At 42.4% G+C, this 24,088-nt stretch overlaps 1 protein-coding gene across 1 annotated transcript in view; it reads left to right on the top strand.

The window, feature by feature from the left end:
• Positions 1-351: 351 nt before the first annotated feature.
• LOC126267112 (UDP-glucosyltransferase 2-like) overlaps positions 352-24,088 on the top strand; it is a 97,928-nt gene continuing 74,191 nt past the window's right edge. Inside the window, exon 1 of the mRNA XM_049972022.1 lies at positions 352-697. Within this exon, the coding sequence (XP_049827979.1) occupies positions 647-697 (51 nt within the window). The 5' untranslated portion in view covers positions 352-646. The remainder of the gene's footprint in view (positions 698-24,088) is intronic.

Below are 24,088 nucleotides of genomic sequence, written 5' to 3'. Positions count from 1 at the left end.
TAGACAGTTGATACACTTTCTCAAAACAAATTACTATTTACTTGGTTAACGTAATGGGGATACCTTTTCGAGTTGTACAACATTCATATTTACTTCTCCTAATCTGTAGAACCACTAATTATTTCAAACAAACATCAATATTGAATTCGTTTATCAGGAACCTTAAATTACAATACCTAAATCAGACGAAATGACTGTTGTTGAGCACAAGCGACGCCGAATTGTAATACCGTTTCTTTCCGTAAGAGAAGTTGCCCCAAATACCTTTTCATACATAATCGAACGATGTTCTCGAGTATCGGTATTTCTATCCGTGTTGTCAAGTAACTGCTGTCGGTACGATGTGTTACGGGTTACTTCCCTAGGTAATGAATGTGGTTTGCCACCAAACAACGTGCATGAAGGTACCGGAATGTGAAAACAAGCGTTTCCGCCAAAAATATTTCTTCCTTTTAGCCAACCTAAGTTATTTACTCGACACCACTTCGCTACTAAACTCACATACTTCGTGTTGTGTAGCTATTACGTAGAACGAGTACTAGCATTTTCGTGCAATCTATTTAGCGCAATGTGACCTATGCGCAGCGTTAACACACGTGTGACGTCACCGTGCCAGGTGACTGATGCGTTTCTCCCATGTTAACAGATGCCAGACGAAGTTTGCCGGAGACGCACGATCTACAACGTAGCCCTGAAGGTAAGATTTTCGCATGAAACCCATGTGCGTTTCTTACACAAGAAAGAGGCACGGCCGCACAGTGCTATGTGTAAATAGCGTGCCAAACCAGTGCGTGGAATACTGTCTTAAGGAGAGAAAATAAGTTCCACATCGATTGACGACATGTATTTGGCGTTGAAATACAAATGATCTTAACCTGTAACGCGATAACGCACTCTGTTTTCGCAAATTGTGTGTTCTACTAGAAACAACCAGATTTTGCATTCTGTTAACTAACCTTATGGTTAAAACCTTGGGTTGGTTTGCAAAAATACCGTCGTTATTGGAATTAAATTTTGGCCAGATACTGTGGATTATCGTTTACGGTAACTGTACTTCTCCATTTTGTTCATTTCCATTCTGGCGTGCAAATTGTAACTATAGAAACGATATTTTTGGAATGATAATTTCAACAAGATCGAAAATGTGGCACAAAGACCATTGGGATGGTTGTGTGTTCTACAGCACCTGTATAACAAAAATGATACTGAGCTACACAGGAGAAAGTAAACATCAGGGGATATAATATACACTCGAGAAAGTTGGTGTGAACTTGTTTATCCTATAAGTTTATAAAAGTTCCAGTTGTTAATGAATGAAAGCAATATAATTTACAGTATACCGGTAAGATATCGGTGTCATGCTACGGCAAGTACTTCAACGATGCCAGTATTTGCAGTAAAAAGCTATTTCGTTGTTTTTAGTTAAAAATGTACTTACTTTTCGTTGTAGTCCCCGTTCTAGCTAAACTCAACCAGATTTCTTCCAGTGGAAGAAAATATCCGTCAGCGGCTATCATAACTTCACCGCATTACGGACCTACCCTGAAATAACATCTCGAGATACGGGAACAAGTGGGAGGCAGAAGGTGCCCAAACTGGTGAATTGCACAGATCTAAAAAATTGTTCTTCCTTGTACCAAACAGCTTATTTACAGGCTATTTGATTGTACTCAGCCATGCGCCACTGTGGGCGGGGCACTTTATTCCATTGAATGACCCTTTTTTCAGTTCAGGCTTTTTGTCGCGCATTCATTCCTCAATTAATCCAGAAAACTTAGTGCAGTATTTGCCAGCCATTCTTCTTGTGTTTAAAAACCACACGTCACAAGCTTTTTCGATAGATGAAAGTCTTCCCCTTTTTCTGCAGAGCCACTGGCTACCATCCGCCGCTTTGATTTCCTTAATGTGGTTAAGTGTTGGAACCATGTGCCATCCGCAAAAAGGAAAGAAGGAAGGAATATAGTCAGTGATTTAACGCCCTGTCAAGTGTCGACGACGTATTTAGAGTCGGCAGTGTCTTTTCTTAAGGAACCTTCCTCATATTTTAGCGAAAAGGATAAACCAAATCAGAATGGCGTTAGAGGTAAAAAAATCGCTCTCGTCTTGAAAGCGAGTTCATTGTTTTCTGCACCGTATTACCTTGAGTCGGAGTCTCATCCGCAATAAGAAATCTGTACAGAAAATCTACTTTTCTCCTTTCTAGCGCTCTAAATATTTGATAGCTTTGTTTTGTAGTGTGACTTTGGTCTGCATTCAACAAATACAAAATAGAATTCTCACCGTAAATCCATTACCGGTATGTAAAATTGACTGGAATCTTTCGTCTGATTTTCCTATGGTGTCAGCTATCTGCTACAAATTTAATTATCTATCGCTTAACACCATCTTGTGCGCTTTGACGTTAATCTCATTTGGGTTTACAGTTCAGGGACATACTACATGTAGATCACGTTCAAGAGACGTACAGCCATGTTTGGATTCACCTGCCCATTTACTGAGCTGCTGATTCGGGAAAGTTTTTAAGTAAAAAAAAGCTAGATGTTAGAGGTGAGCAAAAAAACTCTGAGCTAGTTAAAAAGACGTTTTATCGAAAAGTTGAATGACAAGAGTTTTAAGAACAACTGTTAGGTTTACTTAAACTAGTTATGCCGAAGGGGAATACAATATCCGCCTAGCAAACAAATTTTATTTTTTCAGACTGGGATGACTAACAATGTTCGGCGCTCGAGAGGCTGAAGAAATCAAATGTCAATAGTGGTGTCCAAAGAATTTGCCCACTTCACAATCATGATTTTCTTCCATGTTTCAAGCCATTGAATTTGAGTATCCTTATGAAAAAAAAATTATGTTCCGTTCCAAGAGAGATTACTTATTTCAAAAATGTTTGTGTCCAGGTGCTTGTCGCATCATGAAAATCCTTAGGCGTCATGGCGACAACACAGAATGATTATAATTATGTAGTTTGCGTCTCTTATCAAATCCGCAACTTCTTGAAGCGCCATTGTTTTACACATCATTTTCCTTTTATTGATAGCGCCAGAATCTGTCACAAGACATACAGTAAACGTGCGCAGACACTGGAAGTTTCAGATCAGTTGTTTCGAAATAGTTACTAGCTACAACGTAGACAGGTACCATACGGGCAGTGTGATACCTCTTTTGTATTGGGTAGTTATCACATGGAATCTGCGGGACTTATTTTGTGAGTAAATGAAGGTGATTTAACAATGGTTTTGACCATGATGACAGCTCTGCATGCGATTTCGTTCCTAGATGTAAAAAAGTGATCACGTAAAATACATGCAAGATGAATGCAAGATGATTTTTAAATTGTAGAGCTTCTGTGAGATGCAAATTTCACAAATTTATTACATAAAACTTTTCAATAGGAACAACATAAACATAAGGCAGGCAATAAAAGAATCTTATTGCTCTAAAAGAGGAATATAAAAAACTGCAAATAATTAAAGGCCACAGAACGCATATTTTGTTGCTACGGGACAACCATGATATACAAATCTCACAAACTAAGTATGTAAGAATCTTGGATAAAAACATGTAAACATGAAAGTAATTTATGCTGTTAAACAGGTACATAAAAAAATAAAAGTTAACATCAGAAGTATAAAAAGACAAAAGCTACTGAGATACTCGTCCCTAGCGTTTCTTTGCAACTTGGATCTATGTGTGGACAAACTCTTGATGGGCACGCTCTAGCCCCCATCAAGGAGGTACGTGCAGTCTCGTCTTACAGTGTATTCTACAACACACAGAATCCAGACTCGCTGAAGTAGGACGTTGATATGTGCAGTACAACATATCTTGCTTTTTTTCACGATATGCGGATATTCATTTTTGATTGTGATCCAAAAATCGGGAGCATTTTCTTTAAATTTGGACAAGTTGGCCTTTTTGGGAGCTGTTTAGTTCTATTCTGGATACGTTTCCCTCGTCAGGTGCAGTCAATCACTCCTAGCCAGTAGACAGTGTCGAGTGAAAGTATTTGGATATCTCATCCTGCAACTCAGATAGCTGCCCTTTAGTGTGTCCGTATATCTGATATTTCTTCAGTATTCAGCTCACTTGATGTGGTAGTCCTTAACTGGAAAAGCATTTAGATCGTTCTCTGCTATGACCGAGATCCAAAGGGCGAGGTTTTTCTTACGAAAATGCACTGAGTGTATCAGTTTGTGATGTGATTGTTTCGTGCTGTCCCCACACACTTCATTTCAAGGCATTAAGTTTGTTGAAAATATCGGAGAGGTACGCCAGTTCAGCACACCAAACGGGGTTTTTAAGATATTCACAGTAATCAAACTTGTTATCATTCATTTACACAAAAATGCAAGTTGTTCATCTTTAAATTCTAGGACTCTATTCAGGGGCGCCCGTGAGCGCTGGCCAGTGGGGAGGGTGTTGGCTGGATCTCAGGAAAAGGAAACATAATATTGCTGAGTCAGGTGTTTTTCTTTCAAGAAAATGATTGAATAGTCGGTGTTACGAAGGTTTTTAACAGAATCGGAACTGAAATTCTTTTCATGGCTTCTTTTAAAGTCGCCATTCGTCTTTAAAAAGATTAAAAATACTCCATCCATCATGTCTTGCCACTAACTCTCATTATTGGCGCCGTTGACTCTAGTAAGTATTTTTGCTTTGGAAAGCCAACGCCTTATGCTGCGGAATAACGATAAGTTATGATCTGCACTCATTTCACTCACGACTTTACATCACGAGGTACTACATGCCTAATAACTGAAACAACCGTCTGGATGGCGTCACCGAAACGACTTCACTATTGAAGTCGCTCTATGTAAAAAGAAATCAGTTTTTATCACTCTTGGACTTTTATTCCTCACAAAACTTAGAAACCCCTTTATTTTTCTTGTCACTGCAGCAATGCCATAAGTGCATATGGCAATGCAATCCTTCCACTTGAGACCGTTATCTACAAACTCTCAACAGCAGCAAATACATCGGCTCCAGTGGTGGTTGTTTCCAGTTCTCGACAAAACAGGCACTGCTCAAAAATGTGTGATCCGTAATCAAATTTCACAAAAAATAATAATTTAGCTGTACCAGGAACGTCAGTGCTTTCATCTAAGTGAAGAACAAATTGCATTTTTGTTAAGTTTTCCACAACGTTACTCTGAATATCAACTGAAATAATGCGCCTATGAACTGTATCATTTCACAGAGGTTCTTTTGAAATCTGTTCAACTGATTCAGGTCTCAACATAGTAACAAAATGCCAGTAAAATACCCTCTTCGTCGATGTTAACGGCTTCTATTTCTTGCCAATCATTTCAGGAATTTTGCATGATACCATAAGGGCTATATCTGAGAGCCTTACTCGTTTTCCATCATGACAGAAGATCGTGAATGGATGCTTGACGGGTACAAAGCTGAAAATACTCTCGCGGTTTCGTTCCAAATGCCTTTTCGGCTTGCTATGTACCACAGACTCACTTGACAACACTATGCCGCACACGGAACATTTCGGTGTAGGCTTGCCCTCCTCGCATTTGCACATAAACCCGAAATCCATATATTATTCTTCATAGTTTCGGTGATGTTGGACCTTGACTGACCCTGACTTTGTTTTCCTGGTTAACAGATGACGGATGTGTGGCGTCCCCGCACTCCAACCGCGTGCTGATATTGTCGACGCCGTAGAGCTGCTACTGCCACAGCTCTCGCAGTGGAGTTGAGGCACGATGCGTGATGACGTAGGTTCCCGTTGGTGTCCGGGAGACAGAAATGCGAACTCGTTCGATGGATGCTTCTTCTGATTTAAGACTGAATGATTCATTGCCTGGATACGCAGTAGTTGTTAAATCTTATCTCATCCGCATCGTACACACCACCAATTGCGAGGAAACATTGTAGTTATGTCTTCTCGTACGTTCTTGGTTCGTTGCTATGGAGTTGTTGAACCTGTATGAAGAGAGATCCACACATACTCTTTGATCACGTCTGAATGAACCTACGCCATAATGTAAAAAAAATAATAAAAAATAAAAGAAATGTTCAAAAGTTCAGGTTAAATTGTCCCTGCTGAACAGTCGTTGGTTAACTATCATTGATTAAATCACTTAATAATAGAGTCCACGCTTGATATTTCACTTGGAACGAACAGTTTATTGTTCATTGGCCACTAAATACTTTGACTTTCGCACTGCACGTACACGCAGTTGGTTGGTAAAGTCAGTTCTATTAAAATTAAGTTTCTTGACAATTACCACAACTTGACTCTTCAGCGTAATTGTATTATCTTCGTGAAGTCGTGTAATTGTGTCCTACTCGAGACTAATTGAGTGTAGTTCTTTGATATACTATCCACTCTTCTTTTACTTCCCACTATTTGAAAGTCAAGTCCAATATTCACTAGTTTCGTCAATAAAGTTCAATTAACCCGTTATGCACGGTTTAACGCGTCTATCAGTTCCTGCCTCTGCTTAGAAAATCAGTTTCCGAAGTTCGTGAATCAGGTCACGCAAGAAACACTTCTGACGCAAAACAATCTCGTCGCGTTACGTACTCTCAATAACTAAGACAAGAATTGTTCTCGCACGTCTTTACAGAACGAGAGCCAGCAAGCGACTTCTGTGAAAGAGTACTGTAGGCGCGTTGAATTTCTTCGTTGCGCTTACAACTCTCTTCCACATAAAAGTTATCTGTGACTAACATCATTTTGGACTTAGCTTTCAAGATATTAATTGCAATTATCATTTGGACATTGGTCCATTAATTAAATCTGAGGTTTCTTCCTTCTCTTTTCATAACAAAAACTCTCACTGATGTATAATGTTGTTGTTATCAAAACTTCTTGGTGTTAGCTTATCGGCAAAGATGTCGTATTTGCCAAGATAACTCTTCCCTACTTCATATTATGATATTCTGGCTTAATTGACTTTAAGGGGGTCGTTGAGGTTTTATACGGAGACGGCACATTTCCGCTCTCTTTCGAATGTTACTATGTCCATCTCCACTCTCCTCATATGTAAAAGAGGTGTTGACGCCTAAAGCATTCTTTTTCCTTATCACAATTCCGTCCATGATTACAAGAGTGCGCTAGCAACTAGCAAACGCATGTAACTACTGAAAATAGTATAAAACTGTACCGCGCAGCAAAACAAGACACGCGACGACTGATTACGAAAATATGATACGACTGAGAAGTTGATGTCGGTCCTCTTACACATACAGATAAGTGGAAGAGAAATAATCTAGAATTTCTAGAAATCTACTTTGAGCGTCCATCGACATGTTTTACTGACACAGCCGACAATGCCGACAGAGAGTCAAAGATAATGGCAAACGCGCCGACAAAGGATCAAAGGATGTCACGAGCCACAAAACATGGCACTTATTCAAGGAATGAGGGATCGTTCGTTTTAGAGTTGAATGGAGGGCAAATCACTTAGAACTTGCACCACAAACATTGCGGAAATGGAAAGTGCCGTTCATGAGCGGTTTTTACAGGATGGATTGGTAGTCAGTGGTTCATATTGTTAGCGAATCAAAAGATTGTAATAATATATTGAAAATGTATTTTTTTCCAAATATTCAGTTTTTAAATCGAACAATGCCAATTGACATTAACAGACTAAAAGTAAGTTAACTTAGAATGTCAGTGATGTTTGTTGCAGGATTCTAGTGCTAGTCGTTTACGAGGTATCGTATTTTGAAAAGTTTCCACATCGAAACTGGCTTGTGCCATTCCACCTTTGTAGTTGCTAGGTAAGGTGTTGTCATGTTTGATTACAGTGTGTTTGTGTGTTCCTCGAGTGCACTGCGACTTGATAGTGAGTGTGTGACTGTTCAAGCAGTAGGTCGTGAGTGGACGATGGGATTTACCAATGCAGAAAAAGCCGACATTCTCAGGATGTATGGAGAGTGTAGGAAGAATGCAGTTCGTTCTTGTACGGTGAATGCGGCAAGATATCCCGGTAGATGTCAACCGTCGCGGCCATTATTTATCAACCTCTTCAACCAGTTACGTGAAAGTAGTAGTGTAAATCTAGACAACGTAACAGAGGTGACGACAGAAGAGGGGGAAATTAATGTCCTCGGTGCTGTTGCAGTTGATCCGTACGTTAGGTTCCGCGCAATTGCACAAGTGTCCTACGCATTTTTCATCGACATAGGTTCCATCACTATCACCTCTCTCTCCATCAGCAGCTGCATGGAAACGATTATGAGAATCGTGTTAACTTGTATACATGCGCGTTAAGGCAGGATATTCCATACATGATATGTACCTTGTTCAATGATGAAGCCACATTTACCAATCAGGACAGGTCAACCGCCGAAACATGCACTATTGGCCTGTTAACAATCTCTGCTGGCTTCATCAGGTGGAACATCAGCGTCTATGGAGTGTAAACGTGTAGCGTGGGACAGTGAACCATCATGTTATAGGCGTACAAGTATCACAGCCTCCTACCGGACTATTTTCCACAGATACTAGATGACACTCCTCTGCAGACAGGGAAGAATCTGTGGTAACAAATTGATGGCTGTCCTACCCATAGTGCACGATGTACTTGCAGCATGTCTTCACGAATTGTTTCCATATCGTCGGATTTGACGCAGAGGACCTGTATCTTGGCCTACACATTCCCCAAATTTGACGCTTGTATACTTTTTTTCTGTGGGGGAAGCTAAAAGAGGATGTCTGCAAGGACATACCATATATTTTAATGACCAACAACTCTACAAAACTTCTCTTCCTATCAACATTAATGATACGATCATGTCAACCGATGGTACGCAACGACGTGTTACTGCATCTCCGTTGAAATGCTACAGTGCGGTTTGCGCATGTCGAGGCACGGACGGGGATTGCGTTGGCACAGTCATGGACTGTGCAGCTGGTCTCGGCGGAGGTTCGAGTCCTCCCTCGGGCATGGGTGTGTTTATTTGTCCTTAGGATAATAGTAGTGTGTAAGCTTAGGGACTGATGACCTTAGCAGTTAAGTCCAATAAGATTTCACAGACAGTTGAACATTTTTTGGACTGCATTGTTGACTATTCCAAGTGACAGTTGTGGTAAGCGCATGCGCATTCTTTCGACATGAATAAAGTGTATATTCTGCAAATTATGTGTCTCGCTTGCTTATACAGAATTTATCGTTTACCACCACAATCAGCGATGACATTTCGCAACAAATGGAATCGAAATTCACTGAACAACTCTCTACGATAACGTTTAATGCTCGCATTAGGTACGGAATTCAAAGCAGAGCCCTCAGAACGTACTGAAGGCTCATTGGCTGTCGGAGAATACATGACGTAGGTGCGCAGAACAAGCCTAAACTCGACCGCCATCGTTCTTGTCTGCAACTATAGCATGTGTGCAGCAGTCGTTCCATACCAGACTGGAAGCGTGTATTGCCACTGCCGATGGTCATTTTGAACACAATTTGTGATGGCCAGTTGTCTTGTTACTGGCCATAATCCACATAACTAGTGTATGCACTTCAGTTGTTCTTCAGTGTGTGCTAACACATGTATTGTGGAAGCGTGAGTGTGGGAATTTTTCATAATACGGAATCTCGTAAACGACCCGCACTAAAATCTTGTAGCAAACACTACTGACGTTAAAATTTACCCTACTTTAATTTGTTAATGTCAATAGGCATTGCTCCATTTAAAAAAGGATATTTTTGCACAAAAACACACTTCTTAAGTATTATTACAATCCGTTGACCATCAACCCATTCTGTGAAAACCGCACATGAATAGCACTTTCCATTTCTGCAGAATTTGCGGTGCAAGTTTTGGGTGATTCACCCTGTGTGATTATTACAATATGATACAAGTTTAAATGCGTGTAGTCACATACAATGATGGGCATTTTCTTGGTAATTGGGCTACAGCAAGAAACGTTTTGGCGATAAATTTTTGTGTGTTCTAGATAATTATCTGCGTAAGATTAGAAGACATTAAACATATCGTTACACCTCTGACACGTATTCTCGACATACCAATGTGTCGAAAGACGACGGTTGAGAAACACTGTACTAGACAATTAGGCATGGTCCTACGGGTGCTATTTTAGCGCCTTCCTCCGACCATGTACCAGCTAATGTTAGGGAGGCGTACAATTTGGTGTAAAATTCGAACCACGGTGCAACAGGACATTTTTTACAGTAACAGAAATTGCAAGGAGTGAAACAACTGAAAAGCGTCAGGTAAATCTTAGAACTGTCCATGGAGCAGACCCTACATCATTGGATTCTTTGTCTGGAACTTCACCACGTACGACAAAAAATGATATGCTGTAAATAAGCTTAGTATTTAAAATGTAAAAAAAAGCATTTTCTTTGAAAAATGCCATTGTAATCAAGTATATGATAAACTGGCATTCACGTTTACACAGCAGCTATGTGCTGTAGTAAAACTGAGGAGGCGGCATTTTTTTCCCGAAGGAGTAGCTTCCATACTAATATAATTGATGAAATTTGGGTTATCTTACCATGAACAGCATGCAGCAGCACAGTGATAGTTAATTTTTAATACAGAATACGGATTAAATTTCCGTAATGTCTTTGTCTTACGTTAATGTATACATTGACTCGTTCCACTTCCGTAAAGTTCCCCTTCGTGATGGAATTTTGGGAACACGATCAACGAATGAACGAATAAGCCAACTGGAAAGACACGACTTCGTTCCCACCACGTCCTCGTGCCACAACTACATGGATCTTTGCCACTATCACCTATGTCCAGGCAAAGATTGTAATCTGGCAACTGTCTGCTGTTAAACACGTTAGAGGGTATCAACATTGGGATGAGTATCTTGTTGTGTGTCCATACAAAATATGCAGGAGGTATTTAAAGGCATTTGAGAATTTCTGCTGTCAAATCTGAATTATTTCGTGCCTTTCTCTGTTTCTCAGAGCCGCACGTGAGAGCTTTGTGGTCACACACCTGCCTTCTCTTTGATCGCTAGTAGATCAGAACTCGCGGAAGTATCTGAAAGGGGGCGGTGAATAAAAGGTTCAAGTGTTTTCTGATAGCTCGTCAATAGACCTGCTGGTCAATATTCGTTGTGGGATGAGCTTTATGAAATGTACGGTGCATCGCGCATAAGTTTGAATCAGACCATAACAATAGCTTTGTTGACTTTCGTTGTGAGTTATGAGTTCGTTCTCTCGTGTATGAGGTAATGTGAGTTTAAATAACTCCGTGTGTTTCAAATTGTGGGGCTGAGTCCAAGGGCCCATTCCTCGGTTTGATAAATGATGTTTTCACATCACTATTGCCAAAGATACCCAAAATATTTTTAAATACCGGCTGCATACCGGAACGTTATCATGAGATGTTGCCGCCTGTCTTACAGATGCGGAGTCCTCACCACTTGAGGGAGTCCTTTTCACCACCACAGTGTGCACCAGACCAAGCAGAGAATGTTTGTTTCCTAAACTCACTGCGTATTCTCCCACCCTGTCAAGTTCTTTAGTCGTAACACCTGCAAGTGATCTAACAAAAGATTCTAAATTACTCGATTTACCCATTAAATCTTCTTCTCCACCACATTTCAAAAGCTTAGTGTTCACGTGTCACTTCTATAGACGGATGAATTCCACGCGAAAACTTCCAGAAGAGAAGTCGTACCACTTACATTTACACTTGACCTTAGCGTATGTTCCCTTTTCCGATAAGTCTTTCTTGCTGCTGCCGGTCTGCATTTTATCTGAATTTTATACCTTTAGTTCGGCTATCATCAGGTATTTTGCTTTCAAAACTGCAAAACTCTTCTACTTCTAACATCTCATTTGCTGGCATATTTCTCTGAGCATCACGTGATTAAATTTGATTACACTCTGCAATTTTTGTTTTGCCCTGTGACAAAAGTGCGCTGTTGCGCGTTAAAATTTCAACACCAGAAAGGATAGCAAAGAACTAATCTTTTACTGTAAGATACCGGTACATTGTAGTCAGGGCCGGCTGAAGGGGGATGGGGGCCGCACCGTGCCACCGCCCAGGGCGGCGGGTTTCTGGGGCGGCAAACAGTTAAATTTTAATATGGTGCCAAAAGAACGAATTAAACAAGACAATGAAAGATTTGTGTAAATGAAGGGAAATGAGAATAAACTGCAAATACAAACCATTCATAAAATCTAGTGTCTTGCTGGTAATTGTCAGCGTTATTGTGAAAGGATGACAAAGGAAGCTCTATAGTTGGTCACCTTGGTTGCGTTTTTCAAAACAGCAAACTGGCAGTGTAGGGAACTCTGTTTATAGCATTCATCTAAAACTACATTTGAAATGTACCTACGTCAAATTACAAGCTCCTAACATCAGTACCATTTACACATTTCCTCTCCTCCTCCTCCTCCTCCTCCTCCTCCTCATGGCCCTCTAAATGAATTTTGTTTCTTGTCTGTAACTTCTTTCAAATTTTCCCTTATTTTCTTTTTTCCCTCGGTTTTGAAGCCATAATCAGTAGACATTCATATTTAAGTTAACATGAAAAAAAGTGTCAAATCTTAATTTGGAGCTGAAGCAACTCAAATATTCGAACTTTTTTGTCCGATTTCGTCGTATTTCACACTGCCTTCAAACAACGTTACGCAGCGAATAACTGTTACTTGTCACAACAATAAATAGAAGTACTTTCAAAGTCTCTTGTTTTGCGCTATAAATCATGGCGTGGCATGTCGGAAAGCACACCTCCTCGGTATTCGATCTTAGACGTTTTAAAACTTCATGTACTATAGACACCCTAAATAGGTACTGGCGATTTATTCACTTTTTTCAACAAGTACAGCATTTATATGTAAGTTATTCATTGGCTGCGACCTACTACTTTGTACAGCAGAAGCGACGACGATACCGTCGTAATGCTGTAGTCAGCTGTCCTAGTTGCCGCAGGTCTCGCACTGCACGCTCCCCTCTGCTTTGGGAACGAGAAAAATATATACTCCACTAATCACGTAAATCCACCAGAATAGCAATAGCCGAGAGCACTAATGCGCTGCTTCCTGGACTCGGGTAGGCACGCCAGCCCCGGATCGAATCCGCCCAGCGGATTAACGACGTGGGCCGGTATGCTGGCCAGCCTGGATGTGGTTTTCATGGCGGTTTTCCACATCCCACTAGGTGAATATCGGGCTGGTCCCCATGTTCCGCCTCAGTTACACGATCCGCAGGCATTTGAAAAACGTTCACACTACCCCACTAGATGCAGACTGCTGGGGTAAACTAATTCCGTCTCGGGTGGGGGGGTTTCGGGATGGCGGCAGGATGGGCATCCAGCCACTCTCTGCAACTAACATTGCCAAATCAATAGTAACAAGGACGACCCCGCACTGCAGCGGGAATAAGGCCTCAAGAAAATGATGACTCTTTGAATGACTTTGGTTGCATAATTAATTATAGAGTTATAACTCAAAGTCTATTACACTCTAAAGGTTTCTCATCTGTTTCACTGATAGGTGCCACATACGTGGCTCTGATCTTATTGACGTAATCACGTCAAAAAGACGCACGAATAAGGGTATTATGAGAAAATAAGACGTCATGGGTGAATGACATTGACGGTTAACTACGTCTGAAAATGCAAGGAGGGGGCAGGCCCGGTGCAAAGGAAGCAGCCCTTGAAAGTTCCGCATAGGGCGGTAAAATCATTAGAACCAGCCCTCATTGTAGTAGGGAGAATACATGTCTAAGGAGAGTACAAGACTAAATTTTTACGTGTTTTATGGGTGCATAGGGTGCGATATTCAGTACAGGAGCTGTCACCTCTGGCAGGATATATTCGAACTGAGATTGGATGACAGATTCAAGTAGCCTATGTCATTCCATGCGGGTTGAACTCTACGCAAGGACTCGTCAATCGTAGTGGCTGGCGAGTGGTGGCGCGTCGCTCTGTCAGCAGCCCATGACCAGATGTTTCCGGTGGGTGAGAGATTTGGAGAACATTCTGGCCACGGTAACAGTCAGGCAATCAGTGTATCAATGTAAGTCAGGACGGCACGTAGTACACGCAGTCTGGCATTACGTTGCTGGAAGATTACGCCACGGAGACTTCGAAGAGAGGGCACAGTCAGTGACCCTGATGCGTCTGATACACTCCTGGAAATGGAAAAAAGAACACATTGACACCGGTGTGTCAGACCCACCATACTTGCTCCGGACACTGCGAGAGGGCTGTACAAGCAATGATCACACGCACGGCACAGCGGACACGTCAGGAACCGCGGTGATGGCCGTCGAATGGCGCTAGCTGCGCAGCATTTGTGCACCGCCGCCGTCAGTGTCAGCCAGTTTGCCGTGGCATACGGAGCTCCATCGCAGTCTTTAACACAGGTAGCATGCCGCGACACCGTGGACGTGAACCGTATGTGCAGTTGACGGACTTTGAGCGAGGGCGTATAGTGGGCATCCGGGAGGCCGGGTGGACGTACCGCCGAATTGCTCAACACGTGGGGCGTGAGGTCTCCACAGTACATCGATGTTGTCGCCAGTGGTCGGCGGAAGGTGCACGTGCCCGTCGACCTGGGACCGGACCGCATCAACGCACGGATGCACGCCAAGACCGTAGGATCCTACACAGTGCCGTAGGGGACCGCACCGCCACTTCCCAGCAAATTAGGGACACTGTTGCTTCTGGGGTATCGGCGAGGACCATTCCCAACCGTCTCCATGAAGCTGGGCTACGGTCCCGCGCACCGTTAGGCCGTCTTCCGCTCACGCCCCAACATCGTGCAGCCCGCCTCCAGTGGTGTCGCGACAGGCGTGAATGGAGGGACGAATGGAGACGTGTCGTCTTCAGCGATGAGAGTCGCTTCTGCCTTGGTGCCAATGACGGTCGTATGCGTGTTTGGCGCTGTGCAGGTGAGCGCCACAATCAGGACTGCATACGACCGAGGCACACAGGGCCAACACCCGGCATCATGGTGTGGGGAGCGATCTCCTACACTGGCCGTACACCTCTGGTGATCGTCGAGGGGACACTGAATAGTGCACGGTACATCCAAACCGTCATCGAACCCATCGTTCTACCATTCCTAGAGCGGCAAGGGAACTTGCTGTTCCAACAGGACAATGCACGTCCGCATGTATCCCGTGCCACCCAACGTGCTCTAGAAGGTGTAAGTCAACTACCCTGGTCAGCAAGATCTCCGGATCTGTCCCCCATTGAGCATGTTTGGGACTGGATGAATCGTCGTCTCACACGGTATGCACGTCCAGCACGAACGCTGGTCCACCTGAGGCGCCAGGTGGAAATGGCATGGCAAGCCGTTCCACAGGACTACATCCAGCATCTCTACGATCGTCTCCATGGGAGAATAGCAGCCTGCATTGCTGCGAAAGGTGGATATACACTGTACTAGTGCCGACATTGTGTATGCTCTGTTGCCTGTGTCTATGTGCCTGTGGTTCTGTCAGTGTGATCATGTGATGTATCTGACCCCAGGAATGTGTCAATAATGTTTCCCCTTCCTGGGACAATGAATTCACGGTGTTCTTATTTCAATTTCCAGGAGTGTACGTAACGGCTGCTGTCCAAATTACCGACTAGAGATGACACTGTTGTCTGTACCCAGTGGCACCCCCTACACGCCAGGTGTGCTGCGCCTGCATGACGATGGCGAATGCAATCTGGTAATTTAGTTCTCCTCAGAGACTCCATACGCCGGTTAAGTCCATTGAGAGACTGTATGTAGAACTTATGGTCGCCATATCGACAATCTGTGGTGCGCCAGACATCTTTGGATTGTTCGTGTGGATATTTGTCCTGGCCGGCCGCGTGGCCGAGCGGTTCTAGGCGCTTCAGTCCGGAACTGCGCGTCTGCTACGGTCGCAGGTTCGAATCCTGCCTCGGGCATGGATGTTAGTGATATCCTTAGGTTAGTTAGGTTTAAGTAGTTCTAAGTTCTAGGGAACTGATGACCTCAGAAGTTAAGTTCCATAGTGCTTAGAGCCTTTTGAACTATTTTTGATATTTGATCTGCTACAGACAAGCTTGTTTCCTGACTCAAAATATACGGTCCTACATGGTCGAGCAAACAATATATCTCCTCTCTCAAGCGCTATTCGCATAGAGCCATTGAGTTCCTTCGTAGAGCTGATTGTTTGCCTCCTAAATCCATCGTTTTCATATTCACACGAAGTCGTGCGATGCTCACAAACGGAAGTAACAATATCGTGGAACGATAACTGCATGCTCGATGGGCCAATTCCGAAAGTTCTGGTAGACACTTTACCGTACACGAGGCATAACACAATCTTATCATAAACAAACCACATTCAGATGCAGTTTCTTAATGAGATGGACTTCGCCTTACTTTTCCTTATATACTGATCGTAGATTGCATTACTTTTGTCTACTTTGTGCGGTTGCACTGAAATGCTAATAATTTGCATATTCAGTGTTTTAATCAACTTCGTGAAGATTAAACTTTCGTACAAGCCGTCTCCATGGTCTTGTAATTAAAAAATAACCTTTAACTTTTATGTAGTCTCCCTGAGCTTCAATTCCTGTTCCAGATTTCTTCCTAGTTTCATTTGTTTTCTCAATGCATGGATTTTGCAAAAGATAAAAAAAAACTTTCATGATGAGCGTAGCCGCAGAGTCATGTTTACCCTAAATGACAATAAGTGTCTACTTAAAAGTTTTGCAAGGAATTCTTATCTACTCCCTGCTTTCAACAGCAACACCGGAATATGAAATTGCTATTGAGAGCGTGACAACAACGAGAAAGTGAACGTTGCTATTGGCCAGACTGTTGTCCTGTGAGATGCACTTATTGCTTTCACTGTGCGAAAGCCCTCCTACTAAGAGCTTTGGAGAGCTGCAGAAGCAAACTATTTCATCCAGCGATTTATTAGCTTTTGAATGCCACTGACATGGGGCCTTACTATCTTATGAGCAAAAACCAGGTTATCCATTTTTTTGTGACTTCCATGCTTTTCCGTGTTAGCACGCCAGTTCCTGAAATTGAAGTAGATATGTTATAAATCTGGATCGGTTGATAAACTGTTCAAAAATATGCAGGCGTATTATCTCAGTTTATCTGTTCGAGAGAAATATTCACAAGCGTACTTTTAGATGCAGTTTAAGCTAAGCCACTTTCAGATCGTCTGCCCTTCGTGTACGTTATTGCGCAACCTGTAGCGTACAGCCTGATATATATAAAAAACAAGTTGTGATTGATATAAACGCCACGTCTGTGCAAGACCGACCGATTTTTACCTTATCTTCTTAGATGGCCTCAAGCGATAAGCCATAAATTTGTAACAAACGTGCCCACAAAAAATAATTAAAGAGTATTATTGACAATGATTCCAATACTTACCTAGCGACCACAGCCAAATCATGATAGTGTTATACGAATTACCATCATTTGGCACAATAGTTGTGAAGTTTTAAACATCACAAGACAACATAGGGCGATTGTTCAAATTTACTGTGCAGATTTGCTAAACGACCAAGGAAATGAATACAAATTTCTTATCAACAGATTTTAATAATTTATGAGTAGCCTCTTAAGTGAAGAGTGATAAAACGTCGCTGCTACAATTCAATAATTTTGACCAGGTGTGATGTACAAATGAAGCAAATTTGTTTTGAAAGTGACAATACTTGCAGGTTTTAAAAACTAGCTCCTAGTCAGGAAGGATGCAAAAGGAAAGTTTTCTGCCCCAATTAGAAATTTTGTCACTACAAAATCTATTGACGAGTTTGAGTGCCACTTGGAGTAAAAACACTCAATAAAATGACCTGAGAGTTATAGAAGTTTGAACAATTTTAACTGCTCAACCACGTTGACAGATTTTGCAGCTTTGGCAAAATTATTCGTTGAAATACAACACTTCACAACAAACAGAAACTTTCGAAAAGTCGTCACGACAATTTTTTACCCTTCACTTACGTAGCTCCTACTTACAAGTCTTCCGGTCCAGACTAAATACCAATTAGGTTCCTTTCAGAGTATGTTGATGCAATGGTTCCATATTTAACAATCATATGCAACCGTTCCCTTGAAAGATCCGTACTCAGAGACTGGAAAATTGCACGGGTCACACCATTATTCAAGGGAGGTAGAAGGAGTAATCCACGAAATTACAGACCCACATCATTAACGTCGATATACAGCACGATTTTGGAACATATATTGTGTTCGAACGTTATGAATTACTTCGAAGAGGACGGTCTGTTGACACACAATCAACAAGGATTTAGAGAACATCGTTCTTGCAAAACACAACTAGCTCTTTACTCACACGAAGAGTTCAAAGCTGTTGACAAGGGATTTCAAATTGATTCCATATTTATAGATTTTCAGAAGGCTTTTGACACTGTACCACACAAGCGGCTTGTAGTGAAACTGCGTGCTTATGGAATATCGTCTCAGTTATGGACTGGATTCGTGATTTCCTGTCAAAGAGGTCACAGTTCTTAATAACTGACGGAAAGTCATCGAGTAAATCAGAAGTGATTTCTGGCGTTCCCCAATGTAGTGATATAGGCCCTCTGCTGTTCCTTAGCTATATAAACGATTTAGGAGACAATCTGAACAGCTGTATCAGGATGTTTGCAGATGCTGCTGTTTTTTACTGTCTAGTAAAGTCATCAGAAGATTAAAATAAATTGCAAAACGATTTAGAAAAGATATCTGTGTGGTGCCTCAATTGAGAATTGACCCTAAATAATGAAAAGCGTCAGGTCATCCACATGAGTGCTAAAAGCAATCCGTTAAACTTAGGTTACTCGATAAATCAGTCAAATCTAAAGGCCGAAAATTCAACTGAATGCCTAGAAGTTACAATTACGAAGAACTTAAATTGGGAAGAACACATGGAAAATGTTGTGAGGAAGGCAAACCAAAAATTCCATTTTGCTGGCAGAACAGTTACATATACTGAAAGGACTGGCTTACACTGCTCTTGTGCGTCCTCTTTTGGAGTATTGCTGCATCGTCTGGGATCCTTACCAGGTAGGATTAACTGAGTACATTGAGAAAGTTCAAAGAAGAGCAGCACGTTTTGTATTATCGGGAAACAGAGAAGAAGTTGTTGCTGACATGATACAGGATTTGGGGTTGACATAATTAAAACAAAGGTGTTTCACGTTGCGGCAGAATCTTCTCACGAAATTTCAATCACCAGCTTTAGCCTCCAAGTACGAAAATATTTTGTTGACGCCGACCTACATTGGAAGAAACGATCATAACAATAAAATAAGGGAAATCAGAGCTCACACAGAAAGATATGTGTTCGTTCTTTTCAGCGTGCTCTTCAACACTGGAATAATAGAGATTTATTGCGGAGGTGGTACGTTCAACCGTCTGGCAGGCACTCAAGCGTGATTTGCGGAGTATCCATGTAAATGTAGATTTTTTTGTTTGGCCGTTTACCAAAAGTCACACAAATTACCGACCAACCATATTAGAGGCGGGTTTGTTAGACGACAAACTAGGGAACCAATGGTACTCGCCGTTCTTCAGAAAAGGCAAGCTCATTCCTCGTTACATTTGTCCAGGCTCTATCACGGTAAAATACAGCTGATGGAGTTACATGAAGTGGAAAAGGCTCTCGGGCCTCAGTGACGTTGCGCCTGATGTTCAGACTGGCTACATCACAAAAGAATTGGAATCTCACATTGCGTCTAATAGCACACAGAAATATCACAGGTGACATTTATGCCCTGAGGGTACCTCAAACTACACCGAAACAATTTTAGAGCTTGTTCAGTGATATTTTCAGAATGTCTGGGATAAGGGACCCATAGTCTCCAGTGTCTCGTTAAAGGTTAACCATGGGCTTTGGTTTTTCTATGAAAATACCTTCGTAACAGTGGAAATGTGTGGAATATGCAATTACCAACACTTACAACAAAAAATACTCAGCAGTGCAACAACCACCAGATGATACAAGTGTACCGCGATGTGTTTGCAATTTCTGCGGATACTGCTGAGTATAAAGTAGTGCCGCTCTTTCATTGCATGCAGTAAACGCAGTATAAGGTGCATATCAGCCAACAATAAAATAAGTAAACCTATTAGTATTGCTGTGTATCACTGTTAATGTACAGTTTACACTGCCGGAAAAACAAACTTGTGACAGAACGTAGCAGTATTGAATACAAACATGAAGGTGTCTGTAGATCAAAGAGATCATTGCTGTTGTCATCAGCAAGCACCATGAGTGAGAAGAGTTTGTTTCCAAAAAGAGATGCAGTGTATATAGTAGATATTTACTCTGTTGTGCAGATATAAGAGACGATCAAAAAGTTTCCGTTTGAGGGTGTTGCTGCAGCGTTTTGTAACATACCGAGACTAATTGTCAGATTTGGGAATAGAAATACTTACATGTAGGGAGGGGTTTCGTATGGTATTCGTGTCTATCTGACATATGTGTGGTAAATGCGGAAATGTGAATCGTGACGACGTTACTACCGAATGCCTCCAAACAGGACCCAAAATGCTGTTATTCTTTCCTTGCCAGCCGAGGAACATACGCCAATAGACGTCCATCGGATAACGAAGAATGTGTATGGGGCAGCATGTCTGTCGAAAACTACTGTTGTGGTATGGTGTGCCAAGTTTCGTGCCGATCACAGTTAGACACAAGACAATGGTCGATCTAGGAGGGCAACCTCATCCATTATGGGAAGTGGCAGGACACTAGAGTACCCACCCAACAGTCCGATCTCTCCCCACGCAACTATCACACCTTCGATCACTTAAAAAGTTGTTGAAGGGTCTACGGTCATGTCGGACGAGGATGTGCACTAGGCAGTTAGACTTCTTCATGGTGTTTTACCAAATGGATATCTTCAGCCTGGTGTATCGGTGGCTGACTCAATGCTCACGGCGATTTTGCCTGATTGGCATACCAAACATGGACAGTACAGCCCTCAAACGGAAACTTTTTGATCGCCCCTCATATTAGGTTGCTGCGTAGTTTCGTAGCGGCTTTGTTTTGCATGTTGGTACTCTGGGTGCTTGAATTTATATGTTGTGAATTTGTTATTTGGAGATAATGGGTGGCGTTGTAGACGCTAGAAAATGGAGTGCCAAGCGGAGAAATCGGAACATTTTCAACATACTCTTCTGTTTGAGTTCAGTGGAGGGGTGACAGCAGCAGAGGCAGCCAGACACATTTTCGCTCTGTATGGGGATAATGCCGTTGGACAGAGCACGTCAGTAAAATGGTTTTCTCGTTTTAAGGTGGATCTTTTTGACATCAGAGACTCCACTTTCAGGACGAACTTAAGGTTTTCATGAAGATCGTTTAAAACGCATTAGACCACAATGATACACGTCAGTGATGTCAAGAACTGGTAAATGTCATGAACTGTGATATTCCACCACCTTGCGACGTTTACATTCAATGGGGAAGGTTCAAAAATCGTGTGTATGGTACCGCACGCTCTACGTCGAAATCAGAAAACTTTGCGCATTTCTGCTTGCCCTTCATCGTTTGGCTCACGAACATCACCCATTTCCCATTTCTGTCTTGTGTCGTTGCTGATAACAAGGAATGGTGCCATTATGCCAACATATATTGAGATGACAAAAGTCATGGAATATATCCTAATGTCGTGTCGGACCTCCTTTCGCCGTTCATAATGCAGGAACTCGATGTGGCATGGACCCAAGTGGTTGCGTAGAATACTGAGCTACGCTCTTTCTATAGCTGTCCATAATAGCAAAAGTGTTGCTGGTGCAGGATTTTGTGTACGAACTGACCTCTCGGTTATGTCCCTTAGATGGCTGATGGAATTCATGTCAGGCGATCTGGGTGGCCAAATTATTCGCTCAAACTGTCCAGAATGTTCTCAGACGAGCAGCTAACAGTTATGGCCCGGTCACATAGGGCATTGTCATCCATAGAAATTCCATTGTTGTTTGAGAACATGACGTCCATGAATGGCTGCAAATGGTCTCCAAGTAGCCGAACATAACCATTTACAGTCAGTGATCGGTTCATCTGAACCGGAGGATCCAGTCCATTCCATGTAAACACGGCCCAAGCCGTTATGTAGCCACTACCAGCTTGCGCAGTGGCTTGTTGACAATTTGGGTCCCTGGCTTCGTGGGATTTGCCCCTCACTAATCCTAGCACCAGCTCTTACCACTAAGATCGGGACTCATCTGATCAGGCCACGGTATTCCAGTCGTCTACTGCCCAACTGATACGGTCACGAGCCAAGGAGAGGCTTTGCGGGTGATACCGTGCTGGCAACAAAGGCACTAACGTCGGTTGTCTGCTATTATAGCCCATCAACGTCAAATTTCGCCGCACTGTCCTAACGGACACGTTCGTCGCGCGTCCCACATTTCTGCGTTTATTTGAACCAGTGCTGCTTGTGTGTTAGCACTGACAACTGCAGGCAAACGGCGCTGCTCGAAAATGCTTCAAAATGGCTCTGAGCACTATACGACTTAACTTCTGAGGTTATCAGTCGCCTAGAACTTAGAAATAATTCAACCTAACTAACCTAAGTACATCACACACATCCATGCCCGAGGCAGGATTCGAACCTGCTACCGTAGCGGTCGCTCGGCTCCAGATTGTAGCGCCTGGAACCGCACGGCCACTCCGGCCGGCACACGGCGCTGCTTTCGGTTGTCAAAGGCCATCGACCACAGCGTTGCCCGTGATGAAAGGTACGGCGTGAAGTTTGGTATCCTCGGCACACTACCGACACTGTGGCTCTCGGAATATTGAATTCCGTAACGATTTCCGAATTGGAATGTCCCATGCGTCTAGCTCCAACTACCATTGTACGTTAAAAGTCTGTTAATTCCCATCGAGTGGCCATAATCACGTTGGAAACCTTTTGACATGAATTACCTGAGTACAAATGAAAGCTCCGCCTGTTCACTACCTTTTATATCTCCTTTACGCTATACTACCGCTATCTTTATAGGTGTATATCATCATTTGATGACTTTGTCGCCTCAATGTAATCAAAAGAAAGGAATGGTTGAGCCCAGATAAAGCAGCAACTTCCTGTACAAATACCTCCGCGCATCCACACAAGATACTGTTATGCATCTAGTGGAAGGGCGACGGTGTAATGTACTACGAATTGCTTATCCGATGTGTAACCATCATTGCTGACATCCGTTGTCAGCAGTTGAGACATCTTGCAAACGCATTTTGAAAACAGCGACGAGTAAGAGTGCGTTAAGTGATGCTACATCGTAATTACAACCTGTCCGCATTCTGACAGAGTGATAAAATACACTATACAGAAGTTAGATTGGAAAGTCATTTCGCATCCACTTTGTTCACCTGATCTTGTGCCCTCTAATAATCACCCTTTCCCCTCTCTCTCGAACAAACTTCAAGGAACTTCTTTCCAGATGAAAATGCGCTCCGACCATGGCATGAAGAGTTTTTCGCCTCAAAACCACGTGATTCCTATAGTTGCGGAATCGAAAAGTTACCCCAGCGTTGACAGACTTGTAATTAGAGAAGGAGAATATTACTGAGTACTACAGTATCTGTTGGGTGTATCTGTTATGTATATTAAACGCATGGAAGAATGCTACGAACTTATGCATAGATCTTGCATCAAACATTTAGAAAATATTCCAGAATAACCTACGAAATTTTTTCTGTATAGTTAGAGTTGACCCTACATTTCCTTGCTTGTAGCAGCATCCTTACTCGCAAACCTCCGCTTGCTCACTTGATTAAGAATATTACACTGTCCATTGACACACAGTATCCTCCTCCGGCCAGATGATCAACCAGTATGTAAAGTGTGTATGACACATATTTTAATTACATATGTTTCATGCGCTGAAATAAAGCAGTCCTCAGCTTGGCTGGTTACCTGTGCACTATCCCACCATGCCAGCCGACAACCACAGTAATGTAACACAAATTCAAAATGTGATGTGTCGGGCCTGTTAGCTAAATTGTTGGGGCTGAGACGGCTCTCCTATGATTTTGTCAAGTGATCAGCCATCCACATTATTCATCTGATTGTCGTTCCATTAAGTAGCATCTCAAGTAAGGAACCGTACAGTTTTATCCATTTACAAAGAGTAGACACACTTTTTGCGCTATCCTCCATTTTTATAGAAAGATAAGCAACCTTGTAAGAACTTTG

Source organism: Schistocerca gregaria, chromosome 4 (assembly GCF_023897955.1).
Source record: "Schistocerca gregaria isolate iqSchGreg1 chromosome 4, iqSchGreg1.2, whole genome shotgun sequence".
Classification (NCBI taxonomy): domain Eukaryota; kingdom Metazoa; phylum Arthropoda; class Insecta; order Orthoptera; family Acrididae; genus Schistocerca; species Schistocerca gregaria.
Note: the sequence above shows the minus strand (reverse complement) of the source record. Positions and strands in the feature narration are given on the sequence as shown.